Consider the following 23,724-nt stretch of genomic DNA (forward strand, 5'->3'; position numbering starts at 1 on the left):
ATGTCTGAAACTCAAGAGTGTTCCCTGAGGAATCTTCTGAGATAGAAACTCACCTGCTGTGTGTCTGAAGCTACTGCTGGTTCCCTCACACTCCCTGGGGTTGATTAAATCTTTTCCTGGATTCTTATACCACAGGTCAATTCTGTGAAGACACTGGGTCACTGAAGCATTCTTGCTTGATGACCCTGAAGTTTGGGTAGGGCTCAGGTGCTTTGCATGGAGCTCCAGTGCGAGTGTTTGCTCTGCATGAGGGAGGGGAGCACTGCTCTAAGCACAGTCACAAGTGCCTGTGTGCTATTTTGCTCCCCGCAGAACTCAGACATTTCTCTCAGGTAAGTCCTGAAAGACCCTGTGATTTATAAAGTGCAGTCTCCAAAGACAGAAACATGGGCTCGAATGTCTGCAGTTCTTTCCTGGTGCCTCGACTGGATCTTCATTTAGCTTTCCTTTCTTCGAAAGGCATGCCCTGTGTTTCAGATCCCTGGGAGCTGTAACAGGTTGCTACCCGTGCTGCTTATCCCCCAGAGATTTCCTTCAGTGACTCCATCCCCCCCTTTTCTTCTTGCACAACCCCTGGAGGCCAGATTCTTAAAGCTTAGGGCCCTGCTATCCCGGGTTCATTAAAATGTTGATGGCTTTTCTTGTTCTGTAGCTTCTTCTAGACAGGAGGGGCAATGCCTAAAGTTTCTGCAGTTAATTTAATGCATGCTGATATTCAGGATTATGTATACTATGCATGTATGCTGTGTTCTTGCAGAGGTGGTGCAATCCTTTTTAGTATCCCTCTTCTCCAAGAAGAGGGATATTGTTTGCCTTTGATAAATAATAAATCCTCCAAGCTCCACTCATGTGTTTTTGTCATGATACTGCATGTTCCTTAAAATGCCCTGAAGGTGTTAATTTAACTGTTGTATTCTTACTTGAAAGAAATTTCTATCCTGCACACGCTTTCTCTTAACAGGTGTGCTGTGGAACCCAGGTCTTTTGTTCTTGATGTCATACACCTTTCATCAGCAGCCATTGACAGATTGTCAGCAGCTTGTTTCATTCAGCTCTTTTAGCATAAAAAGAAAATCACTGTGAGCTAGGATAGTAGGAATTAGGCACTGGAGTGGCTTTCCTATCCTTCCCAGCTTCAGCAGTGCCATTTGAACCGTCCTGCTGTCCACCCCTTTCTCTGGTGCAGGCTGACCCTGTTTCTTTTGTAGGAGAGGAGCTTCTTGCGCTGCTGTGTCTGCCTGTGAGTTGATGTCTATTTGTGATCAAAGCCTGGCAGGCTTTTCTGCTGCTCCTCTTGCTTCCATTGAATGTGTATACCAAGGACTTGGTCATGCTAGCCCATAGCATTGGTAGTTGCTCTGTGCTAGCAGTTTTGCACTGGCTGTCTGTAGTGACTTTCCAGCTGGCAGCAGGTAAGGGGACTCAGATGGTGTGGTCTTCTGTGGAACTGGTCTGTACCCTTGCAGTTTGGTGTTATGTCCAAGCCCCAAGACTCAAAACCATGGAAGAGATGCAAGTGTGAGTGCAGTGGGAGAATGAAATTGTTTTTTATCTGATTGGTAGATAGGTTATTCCTGTTCTGTTTGCTGATTCAGCTCTTGGTGGAGCTGAGATCCATTACTTTGTGAATTGAGAAGTGATGGGTTTTGCTGTGGCACCTACTGAGGAAGTCTGTGTGTGGGGACATCTTGTTAAGCTATATTTGGCTCTGCATGATGCTTGATACCAAACTCTCAACATGGTTCTTTACTATGATAACCAATAAGAATAATACTGTTTGTTTAATGTGTACAGTTCATATTTTATACCTACCACAGAGATGAATTCTGGCTACATGATATATTAGTTGCTACCCATTTTTATAGTTTCTGATTAAACTGAACTTACAACTGTATTGATAGCGTGCTTGTTCTGGACACAAGTCTTGCAACATGAGGATATTCTCATTTCAAAATCCTCTCTCCTCATAGCTGCCATATGCTGTCATTTACATGACAATAATTATAGATTTAACCAAAGATAAATCTGCTAGTTTAGGATTACCATAACAGTAGAGATGGTTCCTCACAAGCATGTCAATAATCACTACATTGTGTGAGGAAAGACTACATTGCTCCTATGCAAGGTCTGTGCAGGGTCCAAGACTTTGGAAGTCAGTCTCTAGAAGATCAGTATCCCAAGTGCTCCATGAGCCTTATTCTTAAGTTTTCCTTGCTTCCACAATGGATTTAGAAACTTATATTTGTTCTTTTTAGTCACTTTACAACCTGATTGAAAGTCTCTTTAGAGATCTTGGTCATCCTCATGACACCACATGCATTGTGTGGTAGATAAATTTTATTCAACAAGTAATTAGAAGGCCAGGTGAGTGGACCTTGCTGAAGGGTGGTGTAGAATCTTTGCTTTGCTGTCTGAGACTCAGCTCACTTGTTTGAATCAGTGCCTGCACATCAGTGCTTTCCCTTCTTAATTCAGCCACCTGCTCTCCAAGGTATGCCTGTCATCAACTGCAGGATCCTTCTGTCCACAAAGTGAGTAAGTGTTCCTCTTTTCTTCTCCCCCACTGAAAACAAGATAACCAATGTTTTTTCAACCTAGATATTCTGATGAAGGAAAGGCTTGAACACTTGCTTTGGTTCAGCCTGGGCTGGTGGTCCAGCTATTTTACAGTGAAGAGATAGTAGGGAGAAGAGAAGTAGGGAGAAGCACTTTTGAGTCTTCTGATCTTGTCCCACAGCCTCACATGGACCCTGCTCTCTTGCCTGGAAGCTGCTGCTGTTGCTTTGTGCTCTTGCCTGGAGTCTGGCTGTGCACCTCTGCTGCGTTTCCACAGCATCTGAGCAGAGACTTCCTCCAGGAAATTCTCTTCTTCTCTGCCTGCCACCAGCTGCCTTAACATGAATGTGCTGATACAGGTCTGGTGGCAAATAGCAAAACCTAGGATGCTGAGAAATAGATGGGAATTGATGCTTTCTTTCTCAGTGGACAAGGAAAAAACCCCAAGCCAGCAATCTGTGCTGTGGAAGGCAGTGTAGTTGACATATGCATCTATTTTGTTAACATATGCAACTCCTGGATGTTGCTTGTTTGCCTTCTGAACTGATTTGTGTCCAAGTGAGTGCTTACAGACAAACAAGATTTGCTCTCCTACTCCTGTATGGACATGTCTTATCTGATACAAGAAAGCATCCTGTGAATGCAGTTGCTGCAACCCTGGTGTGTACACCTGAAAGTGATGGAACACCCCACCAGAGACTGTTGTGTTTTGTATGGTGGTAGAGTAACCTAAGTCTGCATATAGTAACTGCATATAGTCTGAATAGTAACTGGTGTTTGGTTTTGCAGGGATTTTGGGGATTTTTTTGTGCTAACGAAAGTAAAGCAGACTTGGAGATAAGAGAATTTTTTGCTTTTTTAGATGGTTGCTTGCTAACAATTGTGTTGCATGTTTGAGTTTTGATGTTTGGGTTGGGGTTTTTTTGACACATCTGATTTCTTGTGATGTACCTTTTCTTTGCATTATCTCCTGTTTCTCCCTTGAGGTGAGTTTAAAATTTGTGCTTAAAAACATCATCACTTTAATGTCTTATACATGAGGTTTAGGGATCGATGTACAAAGGAGCATATTAGGGAAGAAAGAAACATCTACTGCAAATTACTTTTGGACTCTGGAGCTCTGCACAGTGCCTCAGACATGTAAGAAATTCTTACTTACTTTGAAGAAGTGATGTAAAATGAATCTGATTTGTGAATCTGTGTCACTAAAATTAATTTCATGTCAGTAGGTTGGAGGAAGATGAGAGCTTTATATGCAGCAGGAGAAGTAAGGTGAGGAGAGAAATTACTGGACCATGTCCTTGCACAGGGCTTCTCATCAAGGAGAGGGAAGAAGCAGCAAGTGCTGACTGTGATTGAGAAAGAGAAGATAAATGAAATCTCATGATAGAATAATTTAATTAGAGAAGTCTAGAAGATGTTATTTTTAAATGGATTGCAGAAAAGTGGATTTTTCCATCGTGGCATGTTCTGCCAGATTTAAGTGTTCTTTCTGATGAGACTTTGCTAATGCATTTATGTGTGCATCTAGCAATAGTGCCTTCATACAAAGCCAAAGGAAAGCTGTGGAGAGGAGCAGGCCAAGTTGGAGGCAGAAACCTTAGGCCTGCCTCAAGTGTCAGCTGGAGTGTTAAACATCAGACAGTAGATATAGGAGTGACATAAAATAAAAACTTAATTTTCTGAATAATCTAGATTAGAGATGCTAAAATGGTAATCTGCAGTCAAGTTGTTAGTGCTTGTATTCACAGATTTGCTTGGGTTTCAGTTTCTATTTTATTGAGAATGTAAGATGACATGACAATGAAGTTAATGAAGAATTAGTCTGGAATAAATTTCTCTCATCCACAGCTTCATAGGTACAATACTAGTTTTCACATTTCTTACCCTCATTTCTCAGACTAAAAGTATTTAATTCCTGTTATCCTTGAGGTCCAAGGTGGAAATTCTTATAAAAATATCTCCATTAGCTCCTCTGTTTTAACTCTTGACTGGCATATATAAGTAAAAAGGTAGAATACATAAATTTGTTGTCAAATTGGGCTCTTGCACTTAATTCACCTGGAACTATTTTTTTCCTTGTGATCTGGTCTTCCAGCTCTTCCCTCTCTCTCCCCCCCTTCTTTTTTCCTCCTGTTTCAAATTTACAGCTCCTGATCTCTGTTCCTGTTGCTTGCTGCAGCTGAGAAGGATAGTCTGTTGAATTACAACATGCTATCTGTTCAAAAATCCAGCTTGTTCTTATGTCCCTGCACAGTTTTCTTTCAAGTAACATGTCCAATATAAATGTATGTGTGAAATGCTGTTTTGTGAGGACTTTGTCCCTGGTGCTTCTGGTGTTTTGGAAAGGGATGTTTCCAGAAGCAGTGAGGAGGACAAATGAGACATGTCTCTTCAGTTTCTTGTTAATTATTCAGTAAGGGGTTTACTTGAGAAAATGCAACCTGAACCTCTTGGTGAATTTTCCTTAAAGCTTTAAAGACAGGTCTTGAAAGAGCTTTATCTCTTGTGTGTTGTATATCCTCAGCTTCAGAGCCTGAAGAGGAAAATGTTACAAACCTGTTAAAAGAACCACTTAATCTCAATAGACTTTGCAAGAACCACATTCCTGTCACATTGTGCCCCAAAACTTGTAGCACTTCATTGCAAGAGGCTGATTACTTCTGACTTCAGAGCTACTAGCAGAGCCTCCTGGTTTTAAAAAAAGGGAAACCTGTCTGATCAATGAGACTGTCATGATATCAATATGGAAGTGGGGGGAGAAGATGAGTAACCTTCCTCCATCCCTTCCCCCTGCAGGATCAGACCCTTGGGAGCTGCATTTGGCTGCTTTTGGGAGGGTAGAGAGAAGTGGTGGGGACATTTGTGTCACAGCAGCCTGCTCAGCTGGGCTTTCCAGCTGGAGAGCCCTTCAAAAAAGACAAACAATGCTTGCAGCACAAATTCCCACTTGAAAGGTATTTGACAAAGTGAGCAGTTTCCTTCCATGTTTAATAGAGGGAGGAGAGGTGGAGAGCAGGGCTGGAAAACGGAGCTTTTCCAAGAGCAGGCTTCTCAGGGATCCTTCTGAGAAGGTGGGTGGCACAGAGGAGCCCCCCTGGAAGTGACAAGAGAACCTTTAGGCTCCTAAAGCATTTGAGCATTGTGGTGCTTAATGCTTCGATGGACCTTTGGTGTGTGTGTGTGGGTGCATGTGTAAATACCATAGTTGATAATGTATATTATATATGTGAAAAGAGGGGGGATGAGAAATAATCTGTGTATTGAATTGGGTGGATGAGACCTGGTTTGCTGCTGGTTATCTCTCCTGAGGGGTAATGCTGCATGGATTCACAGTCTTTGAGTCTAGAATGGGCTTCTTTGGGTATAAATTTGGTGTAAACTAATGAGCTGTTAAATTACATTTATGAATTACTACTAGTTGCTAAGCAGTTAAAGGTGTTTTATGTAGAAGTTCTGTATATACCTCTTGGTGCACTTTCCACTATGACCAGGTAAATCAGATCTGTTCAGCTGATTCTGGCTAATCAGATCTGTTCAGCTGATTCTGACTGGGGTGTATGCAGTGTGCCAGCTCCAGTGCTCCTAACACACAGTGCTCTGTGTTGCCTTCATAGCTGGAAAATATGACTGCATCCAGTAGTTGCTCCCTGAAGGACTCTTGAGCGTGGTAAACTCTCCCTGAGGAATGTGGGGCATCTCTCATATCTGAGAATTCAGCAAAGTTCTTGCAAAAATATTTTTTGACCTCTACTCTTTTACTCGAGAGTCACTGTTTGAGTAGCTCTGGTCTGGCAGCCCTGTCACAGCCCAGGACTTCCCTGGCCATTGGTGTTGTGATATTGATTAGGTGTTGGAAATTATGTTCAGTACTGCAGGATGTATAAAGGATGCTGGCTGTACTGTGGCCTTTGTGTAGATGGAATATTACCAGTTCTTGAAATTTAACATAGAATGCTGGAAAAATGTGCCATACAAAAATTTTATCAGTTTAAAAATAACCCTCCCGGCCATTAGAGGAAGAAAAGTGGGGAAATGTGGATTGAGTGATGTAACTTGTAAAAATCTTCCAAAAAAAAGGGGGGGGGAGGAAAGGATTATCATCAGTCAGAAGGATTTTTTGAAGTAATTTCCTTATCTAGGCAGTACAGAATTCCCTAGTGTCAAACTTACTTCTAAAGTTACTTGTACAGGGCTTGCTAAATTGTTAGCAAATTCTTGTGCAAACTGTGACAATAAACATATAAACATCTGAAGAGGTGCTTTGAATGGAGAGGGGGACACATGCCCTCTTGTATACATGACTGCTGAGTCTGATTTTGATCCACTGCTGCTGCCACAACTTCATTTCTGCTGTCAGTGTATCTGTACTGTCACATGTCACAGGGCTTATGTTTGGTTTATGGCTTTATTATTAGCAGTGCTGCACAATCTGCATACCAGGACATCTGGGGCAGCGTGTAAATGCAAAGCATTCATCAGAGTGTAGCATTAGAAGAATCCTAGATATTTAAGTAGGATTTGAGCTGGTTATCCAGCAGTGGCAAGAAAAGTATTCAACCTTACTGTTGCTAATACTGGCAGGTACGTACATGTTAATGTCTGTAACAAAATCGAGTACTCAGCGCTAATGGTGAAAGTTTCTTAATTCATCAAGTGACACAAGGACTTCTTTATGTATTTTAATATCCTCTGCTGCATTCCAATTGATTATGTCAGTGGTTTTATTATGGACCGTTATCTTCTCTGCTACAATGATCACTCACTCATTTTGTCATATAGTAAAATGTGCCTCTTCTTTTCTCTTCCAAATTCATTTATTCAATGCAGTGTTACACTAATCTTCACACGTAGTGATAAAGTATCTTAACTTGTGTTTTGCTTGAGAAATCTTTTTAAGATGCTTGGCAATGAAAATGAGTTACATTTCAACCTTTTTGAATTCAGTAAATGTATAATGATCCTTTCTTCAGAGAACTGCACTGAATTTTTGTCCATCCTTTTGTCCAGATAGGCAGAAGAGAGAAATGAATAGTGAAAAAGAATCAAGTGAGGGGGATGCACTTTACAAAATCCGAGAATGGGTAATATTGGAAAGGATCACAGTGGGTCATTGATCCAACCTCCCTGCTCAAGCAGGATTGTCCTGGATCACAGGATTGCATAGGATTGTGTCCAGCTGATTCTTGAGTATCTCTAGGGGAGAATATTCCACAACCTCTCTGGGCAACCTGTTTCAGTGCTTGGCCACCTGCACAGTAAAGATGCTTTTCCTTATAGTCAGATGGAACTTCCTGTGCATCAGTTTCCATCTGTTGCCTTTTGTCCTATTGCTTGGCACCACCAAGAAGAGCCTGGAAACATCCTCTTGACACCCTCCCTTCAGATACTGATAGACATTGATGAGTTCCCCTCTCAGTTGTCTCTTCTTGAGGTGAACAGGCCCAGGTCCCTCAACCTTTCTTTGTAAGAGAGGTGCTCCTGTCCCTTAATCACCTTTTGGAGCTGTTTCAGGAGCTCCCTGTCTCACACTGGGGAGCCCAGAATGTGACACAGCTCTCCAGGTGTGGACTCACAGCTCACCGAGTTCTCGGTCCACCTCACTGTCCATTCATTCAGTCTGCACTGACTGGGTTTGCCTACAAGGTTATTGTGGAAGACAATGTCAAAAGCCTTGCTAAAGCCCAAAGAGACAATATCCATTGCTCTCCCCTCATCCATCCAGATAATTGTTTCATTGTGGAAGGCAATTAATTTCATCAGGTGTGAATCCATGCTGACTATTCCTGATCACCTTCTTATCATCTATTTGAAGGGACTGAGGTAAAGCTGGCAGGCCAGCAGTTCCCTTCTTGCTTTTTTTGTTGACTGGGCTGACATTTGCTTTTGTCCAATTCTCAGACACTTCTCTTCATCTCCATGACCTTTCAGAGATGATCATGAGTGGCCTGGCCATGGTGTCCACCAGCTCCCTCAGCATGCGTGAGCGTGCACCAACAGGGCCCTTGGACTTGGGGAAGTCAGGTCTGCCTAGGTGTTCTCTAACCCAATGCCTCTTGTCCACGGAAAATTCTTCCTTCCAACATTGCTTTACCCATGTCTCCTGGGTCAGAGATTATGTGAGAGAAACCCACAAAAATGAAATTTCTCTTGTTTTCGCCGTGTCTGTTTGGATTTCTTATTGAAGACTTTTGCTTATGTAGTGACTTCATAGTCTGGGAAAGCACATTTTATTTCCAGAACAGATTCAGTAATTTGCAAATACACCAGACTATAAGCAGTACCTATACTGTGTTTTTGCAAATGGTATCTTACATATATTGGAGTAATTTTTTTCCTTAGCGTTGGCTTTTACAGGTAGTATCCAAGACTGTTACAACAGCAAAAGCATGTCAAAATAGTTTTGTTGAGAACGCATATTTTCTGGGTTTTGTAGTACATCATACAGAAGAGAAACTATTTGCAGTATGGCAGTGAAACTATATTTTGGTGGAGGAAATTAGTAGCATGATTAGTTTTAGAAACTTCTGCACTGAGGATTTATCTTCTGCTTTATATGTTGTGTTTTTATGTGTATATATTTTTTCCCCAAACAAATTAGGATAGTTATTTTTACTTTAGCTTTACTTTTTGTCATTTGCTTGTTGGTTTGTTTTTAATCAGTGAGAATGATTGTCATGCTAAAGCATGTTTTTCTGTGTGAAAGGGTTGTGTGTGTACATAAATGCATTGTAAAGTTTGTGGATGCTGGCTTGGTTGCAAAGAAATAAGTAATTCTCCGTCCTCAGAAGGCTTGAAATAGAGATGCCCCTTCCAGAACATTTCCAGCTAGTTCCCAGGGAAGAATAGCATGAAGACTAGATAGTGGATGACATTTTTAACTTGCTATTGGTTAGCCAAGTTCAGTGTCTGTATTTGTTGCTGCTGTTATGCAAGATAAAAGTTCTAGTGTCTATTTAACTAGATTTAGATAAGATTTTAGGAAAAAAATAACTGCTGTGGGGGTGATGAGGCTCTGGAACAGGTTGCCCAGAGAAGCTGTGGATGCCCCATTACTGGAAGTCTTCAAGGCCAGGTTGGATGGGGCTTTGAGCAACTGGGTCTAGTGGATAGATGTTCCTGCCTGTGGCAGGGGGGTGGGACTAGGTGATGCTTTTGGTGCTTTCCAACTCAAACCATTCTGTGATTTTGTTCTGAGTTGGGAAGCATTCAAAATAGATGGTTTTGGTGAGATTACCTTGCAAGAGATGAACCTGGTGAGCAGATACTTTCCTCTTTTCTGTGCTTCTTTCTCCATCACACCTCTTTTGGGGAGAAAATCTGAACAAAATTAATGGGTATTCAATTCTGAGTTAGTCAAGTAGGTAGGAAAAGAACTAATTTCCATATTTTTTTCAATGTATTTAGCTCATACATGGCTGGTGAGGTCAGTGGAAATAGCCAAAATCTTTGAAACAGAAGTCCAACCTTTACTTAAAATTTTACTATTTTAAAATTACTTTCAAAATTATTCATAAAGATTAATTTTGACATTCAAGGAAACATAATTATTTGTTTAATTTTTGCTGGATCTCAGGGACAGTAAACAGGTACTTAATCAGAAGACTCACAGCCTATTTGTGGATATTCAGTTTGCTGTAAGAGTGCCAGAAGACAATTTTATTTCTAAGACGTACTTGACTTGAGCATATATATGTGCTGTATTGAAGTTCCTTGAAAAAAATCCACCTGTTTTCATGTACAAATATCTCTGTTTACTTCCTGGCAATCTGAAATGGTGTAGTTATGGTAGTACTTATTTGCAGCCTGTCAGTGTAAATACAATTTTTGAATTACTTGGCTATGGTGTAAGGGAGGTTGTTTCTGCTTCATGAGTGTAAATTACACGTGGAGGACTTGCACATTCTCTTCTTCCTTCCACTGTTTTCCTTTCCCGTGTTCTTTCTTCTACTACAGAATGTGGGCATGTATTGATCAATTCACCAGAGGTTCAGATTATAATTGGCTCTCTAGGGCAGCCCTAGCATATTGGTTGTCTGATTCTTTTGATGGGCAGTGTCTGATAAAGATCAGTCCAAGGACAGGTGAGTAGTAGGAAGATGAACATGGAGCAGGAGGGGGAAACGGGGTGTGAAAGGCACCAAATGGGTCTGCTTCTATAGTTCTGTACTTGGACAGGAAGCAGTCTTGCATGTTGAAATGTCTTGAAAGATACCAAGATAACACCTTGCAGTAGTGAGTTACTTACTGACATTAAGCAATAATTTCAATGCAGATGCCATGCAGTTACTGACAATTTTTTCCTTTTTTTTTCTTTTGCAGATATTCCTGAAATACCAGAAAGCATCTCATTCTGCAGGGCACTACAGGTAGCAGATTTCAGTGGCAATCCACTGACTAGGTAACTTCACCTTCTTCTTGGTATATGACATACCAGAATCGCAGTCCTGCTGTAACAATTATGATTTTACATAAGCCCTTAAAAATTGTGACCCAGAGCGTTTGCCTCTGGCAGGGACTGCAGCAAAAGTTCAGACTTCAAAAGTGATGTGCATCCTTCTTTGGGTAGGGATGAAATTTGTTAGCCAGCCAGAAAAATCTGATTTGGTAAATCTGATTGTCTATAAAATGATTTTCATTCCTTTTCTTAACTGCATAGCAAAACCATGTTCATACATGGGAAAGATACAGCAATGGTTAGAGTGAATGAATTGGCACAAACCCAGGTGCCTGACGATTTGGAATAGGCTGTAGATCAGCTGCTGCCGATAATGGCTTTTACTAATGATTAAAGCTTGGACTAGCATTTCATCACCCTGCTGTCAATTGGGACACAGTGACATGCAGTAACATGAGGCAGAAATGTGCTGTGTTTGTCAGTGGCTGCTGAGTCTGCTGCCAGCCTCTGTTCTGAGCAGCTGAGATTTGGAGGTTATGCACACTTCTAGTATGGAAGAGGAGTTTTGTTTACATTTCTCTGTTCAATTTGCTAAAGAATTTGGAATTTATCTAGTAAAGTGAGGGTGGAACTGGCAAAGAGGAGGTGATTTGCTAGTTAAAGCCTTTGAATAATATTTGGAGAACTATTTCTTGAAGCAGCTGTTGCCACAGAGCTCCTTTGTGATGCTGAGCAAGTCACATAAGGCAGAGTGTTCACAGTGGGTGCTCACTGACCTGCTTTGCTTTGTACTGAGATACTTGCAGGGCTGGCTGGCTGGGCTGCTGCAGTGCTAACAAACAGGAGTCTGTAAGAGCTTAAGCCGCTCCAGTGGTTTTGCAAGACTGCTTCTCCCACATGTACAGCTCAGATTCTTCAGAAGTGTGCTTTGAATATTGCCCATAGTGCCTCCTAAGTTCTCTGAAAGTCACATCGCTGAGCATTAAAGGGACACTTGTGATCTTAATCCCCCTGGCTCTGTAGCCTGTTTATTTAGTGAGGATAATAATACCACAAAAATCTGGCAAAGCAAACTGAGGCTGAACTGATGTTTAGATACACAAGTGGTGAGGGTCACTGAGCAGCTTTTTTCCAGGCATCAGTTGGAGTGTATAAAGCTCAGATCTGTGTCCCGTGGTATTGAAATCACAAGTGTCAGTAATAGTGGTCTAGTTACCCTTCTTCATTCATTCTGTGTGCTAAGGCCTGAGGCCTGAGTAATGTGTTTCCTTAAACAATACCTGTAATGCACAGTTACAGCTTTGTGGAATTCACAAAAGAGTTTTTCAGTGATGTTGAAATAGATCTCATAACTCTGTGTTGATAATTTAAGGGAATTCTAAAAATTCTTGATAAAGTGGCTCCAAAGCATGTGCATGTCCTGCAAACCATCACTCCAAGCAGTCTAAGTTAGAAAGCACAGATTCCAGGAACTGTTTACATATGGTTGCCAGGTATTTCTGTGATGAGATCCAGAATTTCAGTTTTACCTATATAATAGCATGTAAGTTTTTACACTGATTTGCCCAGGCAAAATGGAAAAGTCAAATAGTTATTTTTGTGTAATATTCTGGAACATTTTTTTAGCCATTGATTCTTGTCCTTATTTCCTTTAAGCTTAAAAGCCAGCTGGAGATCTTTGCAATCAATGTCCTACCACTAATACAGTATGTTGCCTCATTGTCAAACTTAAATCTCTGATGAAACTGAGCCTTAAAGATGGCTGGCAGACCATTTTTCCAGCTGTTTTCAGATTATTTCTGGTTTATATATTATTTATATCAGTAAAAAGCAGATGCATTTATTTATATTTATGCACATGTACAGATTTATTTTAGATATGGAAGTCCACTGCCTGCTGTAGAGAGAATAGAATAGTTCTAGTTGGAAGGCACCTACAGTAATTATTGAGTCCAACTATCTGTTAACATCAGGGTGAGCAAAAGACAATCAAACTATTTATCTCTACTCTTAAACCTGTTAAGAGTCTAAATGGTAATGAGTGGTCCCAGTGGAGCTTTTGAAGCTCCATTTTGAAGATACTGAGCATCTTCTGTTAATAAGGTCCAGAATATGAAGCAGTGCAGTACAGAATTGATCACATGAAAACTCCCTTTCACCCCACACTTTGGCTTTTGCCTTTTTCCTTCTCCCCATCCCCCTTGTGCAGAGTTGTATTTTCCTATTAATGTGTCTCCATTTCAGGTTGCCTGCAGGTCATATACCATGTGCCTTGAGCTGGGTGATGGGGAGAGCAGGAGCCAAACCAGATGCTACAGCTTGATCTTAGGTTGCATGCTCTGGGGGCTGAGCAGAAGTTGAGTGGCTGGGCCAGGGGCTTCTGCTTCTTTACTTAATTGGCCCCCTTAGCTCATCCTGTCTCTTGGGCAGCTGCAAACTGAGTTTCTTGGTATGGCCAGTGAGCAGCAAGGGCACGGGAGCCCCTCAGTGTGAGGGAATGGAGAGCCACGCCTTGCAGAGCACCAGCTGGGTGATGGACCTAAAGGCTTTGGGAACTCTGGAAGTGTTCTGCATGTGACTGCATTTTATAGTGTAAGAAGAGGGGGTTAACATGCTGTTGTGCTGTGAACCAGTAAATGTGAAATGCTATAACAGCAGAACATTGTCTTCACAGTGAACAGCATGTTTCTTCAAAAAAGCAGCAATTGAAGAGCAGCCCAGCAGCTAATACAAAATGGCCATGCTATTAGCCTGTATGTAACTGGAGCCTGAATAAGGATAAAATTTAATCATTTTGCCATTTGTTTATACAGGAAAATAATAGTAAAAAAGTTTGTGTTATTTTTTAATGTATTTGATTTTATTTTTCAATTTTGTGAAAATGCTTAAAATGTTCTCAAGCCCTATAGAATTTTGAAGTTGCAAATTGGGTGCAGGGAAGAGAGTGGTATATCACCTGTTCTTTGACACAGAATAAACTTTAAAGTTCCTAAATCACGGGTGCTTTTTTATGATCTTTAGAATTTTCATGCTAGAATCTGGGCTTTCCTCCCTCTGTGTTTATTTGCTAAATAAAGTCTGACTCACATGAAAGAGAGTACTTCTGGAAGGCCTTGATTTGAATTAATATCTCCACAGGTTGCCTGAAAGCTTTCCTGAATTGCAGAATCTGACATGTCTTTCAGTAAATGACATCTCTCTGCAAGCACTACCTGAAAACATTGGGAAGTAAGTTCTTTGCACCTTTTTTTTTCTTTATTGTTGCACTTCTTGTATAAATGACTCACATAATTGTATTTAATACACCTATAAAATCATTTACAGGTCTACCCTTATTTTTTCTATTCTTTCAAGTTGGAGGGATCTCTTTAAAAAAACGCTAAAAATGGCATTTTCACTTGACATTAGCAGGTTAATGCAGAACTTGTAGTGTGTGTGTACAGTTAAACTCTGTTCTTTAGGATTTAAAATAACTTGGACTGTTAGGTGCAAAATTAATTCGGTGTTTTGTCATGCTCATCTGACCTTTTGCTTTCCTAAGTAGACCATTGATCCATTATTGTGAACATGTCAGATGGCTTGCAGCTTAGCTCAAAACCAGGCAATTGCTGGCACAAGAACAGATGGGTAAAGGCTGGCTGTGATCAGGATGGAAATTTAGAAACTTCCTAACTAGCTATGGGAGCAGTCTGGTTTTGAAAAAAACTTCAGTGGGAGCTGTGGAGATGAAAATTCATGGAACAGCTTTTAAGATGAAATTTTATACGTTTTTAAGTTGTTTGTTCACTCTGAAAAGTAGATCAGCGTTGCAAGGAGAGACTTTGAAAGTGGATACAAGTGGAAAGTGAAGTGAGCAATGTTTATGTCCCTCCTTTTGACTGAAATAAGCATCCACACTGGCAGATGGGAAATCTCTTTCCCCTTAGTGGAGAGAAGGGTGTCTTTTCCAATTTGAGGGAGAAGTAGTAGTTCCATGTCTCCTCACTTAAATATTTGAGAATGACTGTGCTGATTCAGCCCAAAGGCTCATCTGGGCCAGCTTCCTTCTGCCGTGTCCCTCAGTAGATGCCTGGTGAGGGTTTGGAAGAACAACGTGTGTGTGTGTGATGACTCTTTTTTCCATCCCCTGACTGTTTCTGATTCAGAGAATTTCCTGAGCTTTGGTTTGTCTATTTGATAGCCCATAATGAATCTGTTTTGTGTACTTAGCCAGTTTCTTCTTGAGCATATGTAGACATCTTTAGTGTTCTCTCCTGGCAAATAGCTGCACACAACTATTACCCGTTTTACTGGTTTGTTGTTAGTTCAGTGAAATCCAGATGTTTCTGGAAAGAGAGGAGTCCTGCAGAAAGGACCTTAATCATAAGAGCTCCTGCAATGTAGTCAAGTTCAGACTGGCATTACTTCAGCCACTTCCCATGGGTATGAAAGCTCCCAGCTGGCATCACACCAGCTGCAACAGAAGTGGAAAATCTCTTTTGAAACCTCCCACAAGCACTAACAGGTACAGATAGTGTGAGCCCAGTGATTAGGGCAGAGTCTTACCTAAAAATTGCATGGGCCATGTTGTGATATTCATACTGTGATATATTGTGGTATTCTTCCTTCACTGTAAGAGTTCACATAACTTTTCATGCAGCTTATTCAGCACTGGCAGCTAAGAAAAGGCCTGTTCAAGCTTTGCATGTACCAAAAATCAAGGCAAAAAATTTGGGATCCCACCTGATTCTGAAAATAAATACAACAAAAAGGACAAGCACAATTTCCAAAAGCATGCTGTGGACTGCTGCTTTGCAGACAGTAGCTGCAGGAAGGTTGTTGGCTTCCCTGACACCTCACTGGCTGTGGTGACTCTGGCTTCTTGATTGTTCTGCCTCTCATTTGGTGGTGTCACTGGTGATAGTCTCTGTTTAGAGCAGATGACTGGAAACAGGTACAGTTAAAATGGGGATACCAAAACTTGTAGTGATGTTGGTATGTGGAGCTGTGCAAGAAAGAAAGGTAAAAATTTGCCTCATACTGATCCTAAGCAGTTTTAACGTGAGGTCTCACAGAACAGAGCAATGCAACCCATCCTCTTTTAAAATCAGTATCTGATCCTTGATATAGAAACTTAAATTCTGGCGTCCTCACTTGTGCCAGGAAGAGCCACAAGCTTGTCCTGGTGCTCTTGGTGAGTTCTCGTGGAGGGATAGGTTATTCAAGTCTGACAGGTGCTTTGATCTGGGAAGTATTCCCACATTAGCTGTTTAGAATATGAATATTGTATTTTTACAAAAACACTTTAATCTCATTAGTTGAAACTTTTATTATCAGGTTTATATTTAAAAAAGCAGAAACAGATGTGTGGGGCTGTTGTTTTTGCCTTATCAGGTATTCAAAATAGGTGGGAATATGGTGGGAAGTCGAGAGGAAGCTTGGACTGAAAATGCATCATTTTGAACTCAGGAGAATGATAATGTTGCATGAGGGAAACTCATGGGGTGTCCACTCAAAATGTAACTGTTCCTGAAGTCTATTGAGGAATGTCCAACAGAGAGTTCCTATCTGATTCCAACTCAAAATTACTGGGAGGTCTTGTAGTGAAGTGGAACTGCAGCCTAAACTCCTTATGGATCACTTGAGAATGAATTTTACTGAGTTTTTAGCATTAGATCTATAAGTAAGAATTTTTTTCAGTCTGGCTACCAACAAGTGCAACTGTCCTATTTTAGTTGGCAAAACTTTCATCATTTACTGGAAGTGAATTTGATGGTGCTGCCAATCACCTTGTATTTGGTAAAAGCAGTGGAATGCTCTGTGGCTTTTCCAAAGGTAAAACCCACAAATTTGTACTTGTTGTTCCTTCCTTTGTTATTTTTCATCTGCTGGGACTCCATTCCCCCAATGCTAGGAGTTGAAAGGTAGTGCTAATTTTGTTTTTCTGGCTGAGCAGCCTAAGTAAGTCTGTAAAAGGTGTTTGGATATGTTTGCAAATGCCTTATTGGAGTTTCAGTATGCTTTGGATAATAATGCATGTTGTTATTTGATGGAATAGGCTGGACCAATGAGATCTGCCAAATAGTGAGCAAATATATACTGGTAGTTATTCTACTATAGTTGGACTTGTTTGGGGAAAGATTTGAAGTCTCTGTGCTTGCTTCAGGTCTTCTGGCCACTAGAGTATGTGGAAACTTGGAGAAATGCATCCTAATTACTTACAGTTTTATGGTGCTGTCTAGGAAACTGCCTAGAACAGCCAGTGAAATCTCTAACTCATCTTCATGTAGTACAGAGATCAGTATGTACTTAGTGTCTCTCTCTCTCTTTTAAGTTACCTACTTATAATCTTGTGGTGATGGAAATTTGCCCTTAAATGGGGAAAGCAGCAAAAGCAATGGCAAGTCTTTTACAAACAGCAGTACTTTAATGTTAGTAAGTTCTTACTAATGGCAGATAATAGACCTGAATTACCTTCCTGGGAGCCCTTACTGGAAGTGTGTCTTCCTTGTGAATTCACATCTCCAGTCTGTTTTTCCCATGGTCTGATATATGAGTGCCAGAGTTCAGCTTCACTGTCCCAGGCCAGTGTGTGTACTTGTTCAAACTGCTGATGTGTAGAGTTCCATCAGTACTTTTACTGTGCTGTTAAGCATTCTTCTGCACAGATCTTTTATCTATTTCTTTTCCTTTGTATTGCCAAAAGGAGTATTTTTAAGTACTTACAACTGGACGTTCAAAGAACATGGGCAAGGCTTTCCTTGAACCCTTTGTCTTTCCTCTTGCTTATGCATAGCCATGCTCCAAATATGTTGGCTTTTTTAACTCTGTGTGACCACTTCAGTCTGCTTTCCTGGTGCTGTTACATGTGCTGTTTTTTTTCTTTCTGGGTTAAACCTACTTCTTTTAAGCTCATGTATTGTTTCAGGGCTTTCTAGAAAGATGTGTGATGAACACAGGACTGGATAACAGACTAGATATCCTAATATTACCAGTGCTGCTTTTTGTGTTTCTCTGTGATTTGTGTTCTCTTAACTCATGGTTTGGTTCCTATTTGGAGTAAAGCAGTGAATGCTATTGCATGGGAGATACTTAAGCTGATAATTAGGTGGGTGCAGTTTGGAGCAGGACTTGTCCTGTTGGCTAGTTGAACCATTTGGAGAGACAAGTTACACCATTTAAGCTGTGAGTAGGAGTGTCTTTTACAGCCTTTCTCAGACTAATGAGAGCAAGTCTAATTTCCTTGCCTATTCTGCAGGGCCATCTGTGTCTAGAGCTGCCCAACAAACAGGCATAACCTGTTCCTCCCAGTGTGGGTAACATTTAGGAATTTCCCCTTGCTTCTAGGATTATTTTTCTTCAATACTTCCTTATTCACATAGCAGCCAAAACACAGGGCATGACTTTTTCCTGAAATTGAAAATCAGAGTATTTGTACATAAGGATATTTGAATAAATTGGGATGTCTGTGAGGCTTCCTAGACCATGTCTTATAATAATAGTATGAATATTCCAGCACCTTTCTTGTCCATATGTGTTTATTCTGTAGTGTTGGCTTCAGGCCACTGTAATATTGGCTTTTTCCCAGTAAAGATTGATGATTTTAGAGATCTGCATAGTGGTCTTCCTGCTTAATGTCTAGAAAGAGACGAGAGATTGTGTCAGCTTTGTGTGTTTGTTATTTATTTGTGGTTCTTAGGCTTGAATAAGATCCAGGTACCTTCTTTGGAAAGCCTTTTATGTGTCTGCAATGTTTAATTTAGCATTGGACTCTCAGAACAGTACTTCATGAGGAATTGGCCTTAGCTGAAAAAAACAGTCATTTCAGCATGAAATGCACATCTGAAAAAGACAGTTATCTGTCACGTTCTCTAAGGGTGCCAAAATCAACTAAATTCTTAAACAGCTGAAGCAAGGGGCAGAGCTTCACTAGTGTATTTTAAATTATGATTGAAGACCTGCTGCCCATTGGCACACCAGACACCTAACTCATATCCAGTTTTTAGCTTTCAGCATTTTTTCAGCATGGGAAAGATAAAGATTACCAGATGACTTTTTTTTTTTTTTTTGATGTTAAGCTTTAAAGTAAAAGATTATTCATGACTGGCAGGTAGGGTATTTTGAAATTTCTGTACATGGCAGATGAAAAAATCTTTCCTCTGCTATACACAATTTTTATTCTTCCCCTAAAAATGCACAGATGGTCTCCTACTTGGACATGATTTCAAAATCCTGAGGATTCAACAAAAGATCACAGAAATATAATGATTTGTAGTATCCCCATCATTCACAGTTTCCCCCTCCCCCTCCACTCCCTTTTTTTAAGGACAATTGCACAATCTGTGATGCAAGAAAGTAGCATAGCTTTATTTTAGCTTCAGAAACTTTTGATGTGGGGAGGGGTGAATTTTTTTAGATGTGAAGGATATTCTGATGCTGATGACTGATGAGTCTGGTTTACCCCCAAGCTGCAAGCAGGCTGAATGGATCTGTGGAACGTTACTACTGAAAGGGAATTACCAGGTAAGCAGAGATATTTTCCTCTTAACATTTGCAGCTAGCAGGTAGAATGCTGAAATAGGCGTTTCATTGTGAAAGTGAACACAATGAAAAGAATAGAACAAATGTTGGTGTGCTTTAGGAGCATTGTTTTGCAGAAAGGTTTGTTACAGGCATGCTTTTCAACAGTCATGGAACCACAAGTACCCAGAGATTTCGTCACTGGGGGTGATGGTTTTGCATATATATGTTTAATTCTAGAGGTTTCAAAGTTTTCAGCAGCTTCTGAAACAGAATCTCTAATGTTGATCATGAAAGAAGTAGCTGGAGAATAAAAGATCTTAAAAGGCAAGGGCGATCTGCTCAGTACAGATGGTCCAGACACAGATCAGAATGGCATACTAATCCTTAGAATGGATTCTTGGGCCAGTCCATGCCTGTGTTTTTCTTAGTGTAGCCTGGATGTTTCAAGTGTAGATTATGCACCTGGTAGCATCACACAGAATGGAAAACGTTCTTAAAATTGCGTGGAACAAGACAATTTAATTCTCTTTTCAGGTTTAGCATAATAATGTCTCATTAGCACAGAGTCTTACATGATAGGACAGAAGTAATGTAGAAGGTACTGAATACAAATACGTAGAAGGAGGACTATATGTAGGTGGTCTGGCTAGGCTGATATAAATAGTATTAAGAACTCCTACTGTGGCTTAACTGAATTTAGCATGGCAAGAAATATTTACAGAGTTTGAGTAGGTAGAGCATTCAGTGTTAATCACAGCTGGTTGGTAAATGACAAAACTGAATGTTAAGAACTTGGAAGTTTATTTCAGGAACACTAGCAATGTAATAGTGAATGCAGTGCCATCTGGCCTTCAAATAAGAGATGTTGCATCCTTATGTTGCACAAGAAAAAGATATTTAACATATCTTTAGCAGTATTTTTAAAAAGTAAAATAATGCCATTTTTATTGAAATCATTGAAGATTGATGTTGCATGAGTGGACGATATTTTAAAAACAAAAATTTTGTTGTAATAGTGGGCTTAGCCTTCTCAATCCATTTCAGTAGTCTTGATAAGCAAGTAAGACCAATTTAGATTATCTCTGTAGCACATTTAAAGAATTCCTTGGCCATAAAATGTAGAACTTTATTTTTAAAATTTGAATGTGACTTGTACTACTGGCCATCTATTGAGGCTTTCCCTCAGTCAGTGGCTGATAACAATTTTTATCCAGTTTTTACTTATGGAAGATGTGTAGCTTTTTATGAGCCAATTAATGGTATTGACAATTCAATTTAAGTAACTGACTATGCAAATGCACTTTTCTCTGACTTTCAGTCAGAGAGTCCTTGCCGTTAAAATCCAGGATGACAAAATTGTCAACTTCACTTCTTTGGTCCCTATTTAAAATCAGTCTTTGGAAGGAATATTTCCCCACCCTAATTTGTGTCCAATTCTCCCAGCTCTGTAGAAATTACAAATGTTAAGAACATAATCCTTAATTTCAGATATTGTTACAAGAATTACTGCTAGGCTGCTGTTCTGCTTATCAAGCTCTAAAGTAGACTGCTATGGCAAGTCTCATGCCTTTCCCCTGATATAATGCTTTTATACATTTAAACTTGAGAGTAAAGAATAATGTTTAATTTAGATACAAGTTACGTGAAGTTGCTTTGCCCCCAAAAAGGAGGAGGAAGAAAGCTTTCAAAGATATTTCTGGAAGAATGGTCTTTAATAATACTGGTGAGACAAAATTAACAATTTCATCAAAACCAAATTTAGTTACTTTGCTTTCTAGTTGTTTTTCCAGCTTCTCTTGTATTCTGACATAGCACCACAGAACTATGTGTGTGTGAAGATCAGTTTGTTTTGAAATAAGGAAGTGCCCTCAATTAGGAAATTAACACTTCCTGTAATTTCTAAGTCATCTAAGAATTTCTGGCATTCAGTACCTAAGAATTTGCATAGATCACTCTCCCCTATTGCATGATGTGGACAGAAGGTCTCTTTTTCAGTTCTGTCAGATTAGCTCTACAAAAGTTCATCTATGCTCTTTTTTATCATTCACATTGTAAAACAAGTTCCTATGAGCAAAAAGTAACCAAGGCAGGACTATTCTACTATTTGTAGGTTGCCATATAATGGATATGAATTCTTATGTGGCCGATACTGCTTCTGTTGCATTGGAAATGTCATTGCACCAAAAACCCACAGGAGGTGGTTGTTCAGGCGCAGGGAAGATAGGTTGCTGGCAGGCATAGTAACTGGGTGAAGTAATGCAGACTCAGGAAAGAACTGAAGTGGTAATTAACTGTGAAAATGGATACATGCTACAGGAGCTCTTGAGACAATCCAACTTTAAGCACCTAATTTGGTAGAGTGGTTTGGGTTGGTTGGAAGGGACCTTCCGAGATCATCTAATCCACCCCTTCTGTTGTGGGCAGGAACACCTCTCAGTAGATATGGTTGCTCAAAGCCCTGTTCTATCTGATTTTGGCTTCTAGGGAGGAGGCATCTGCAGCTTCTCAGAGTGTCCTGTTACAGTCCTGTCACTGCCCTCATTGTAAAAAATTGCTTCTCCAGACTGAAAAGTGCAAACTCTCCCAGCCTGTTCTCACAGGATAGGTGCTCCAGCTCTCTCATCATTTTTGTGGCCCTCCTCTGGATCTGCTCCAGCAAGACTCTGCCTTTCCTGTGCTGGGGCCCCCAGAGCTGGATGCAGTGCTCCAGGTGGGGTCTCAGCGGGGCAGAATAGAATCACTTCCTTCAACCTGCTGGCCACACTGTTTTTTATGCAGACCAGGATGATGTGGTTGATGTAGCCTTGGGAGTTTGGACATTTGGTCTTTGCAGGGTCTGTGCACAGTTGAGGAAGTAGTCAAGAAAGGAGAAGAGAAAGAGGGTTTTTTTGGGAGTGATTTGTAACAGGAGCCTATCCCAAAGGTATATGCTGTACCTTCAAATACTAAGAGTCTGAGTAAGTGGTATTTTGAGAGCTAGCTAGTTATTAACTCTGTCATTTTCCTGGAGAATAAAAGCTGCTAAACACCAGGCTCTCAGTGCATTGTTGATCTGCAGCTGGAAGCCTTGTGGGATAGGAGCAGCTTACTAGGATCCTGTCACATGAGTCTGTAGTCATCTAAGTAGCCCCAGCTGTGTCCTGGGGCAGGGTCATACATGTTACTGGTAGTTTTATTTGGCCAGTGGCAATGGGCTGGAATATATTTAAATATGGCTGGTTTAATGCATTTTTATGCCATTGACAGAGTACCACAGTTACCTTATATCTTGGAAGACCGTTGAATAGACAGAGACACCATATTCTTTTTCTGCACAAAAAAAAAAAAAGGACAGTAAATTGCGTAGTTTAGAGTCCTTTCCTTCCCAGTGTACTGTCATGATGGATGTTTCAGTGTATGTGCTGTATACCCAGGTAGGGTATCTTCAGATGCTGGCCCAGTGAACTGAAATCATTTGGACCTGGTGCATTGGTCAAAATGTGGACCAAAATCTCCCATTTCTGTGTGCTGCATCCTTGGGCTGTGGTTTGTAGTCATTGCTGCTGCATAAAGAGTGTAATACCAGACCATATTCAGAATCTATACTGTTGTGTTCTCACCTCACCTATCATTATTGTGCAGGACCTTATTTTATTCTGTAAAAATATGGGGGCTATGCCTATTCTCCTATCTTCCCCTTATTTTTGCAGTTTTACAAATGTGAGGAAAAATTACTTTTGGGATTTTATATTCCCCCAACCAGCTGAAGCTTGCTGGAAGGGGTGTATATAGGGCCATGGATTTCTGCAGGTGCTTTAAATCTTCATCTCTTCCAGCTTCCTTATTTCCCAAAGCCTGTACTTCTGTTGTGCTGGCTCAGGTGTGTGCTGCTTTTGACATAAGGTGAAAAAGTGTAGCTTTTATTAATCAAGAGAAGGGCTTTGTTCAGTTTTTATTGACTGAGCATCTTCAGCTTTTAAATCAATTCTTTTTTGTCATCTATCCTGTTTTCTCCTAGCTTTTCCAACATTTCTCTTTCCATTTCCATAATTTTAGCATTTTTTTCTTCCCACAAGGAAATAGCATATGTCTTATCATGCTTCCCAGTGCCTCTCTCAGAAACCTTTGCTGGTCTCTGCCAAGGGCTTGGAGCTCCCAGTCTTTTTGCAGGGACTGTGATAGAAATGGGGTGTGTGTATTGTGCTGTCTGTTGTTACTTTTAAGGCTGACTTTGTCCCCATGGATAGAGGAATGTGCTGCAACTGTCCCTCAAGGTTAAAGTTCTAGAA

At 40.5% G+C, this 23,724-nt stretch overlaps 1 protein-coding gene across 1 annotated transcript in view; it reads left to right on the top strand.

Annotated features, from left to right (window-relative positions):
* The window catches only part of LRRC1 (leucine rich repeat containing 1), a 69,551-nt gene that overhangs the window by 19,123 nt on the left and 26,704 nt on the right, over nucleotides 1-23,724 (top strand). Inside the window, exons 3-4 of the mRNA XM_071442676.1 lie at nucleotides 10,879-10,957; nucleotides 14,093-14,182. Coding sequence (XP_071298777.1) covers nucleotides 10,879-10,957; nucleotides 14,093-14,182 — 169 coding nt within the window. The remainder of the gene's footprint in view (nucleotides 1-10,878; nucleotides 10,958-14,092; nucleotides 14,183-23,724) is intronic.

Source organism: Agelaius tricolor, unplaced genomic scaffold, assembly GCF_023055355.1.
Source record: "Agelaius tricolor isolate 1412-34295 unplaced genomic scaffold, bAgeTri1.0.p SCAF_1, whole genome shotgun sequence".
In the NCBI taxonomy this organism is placed as follows: Eukaryota; Metazoa; Chordata; class Aves; order Passeriformes; family Icteridae; genus Agelaius; species Agelaius tricolor.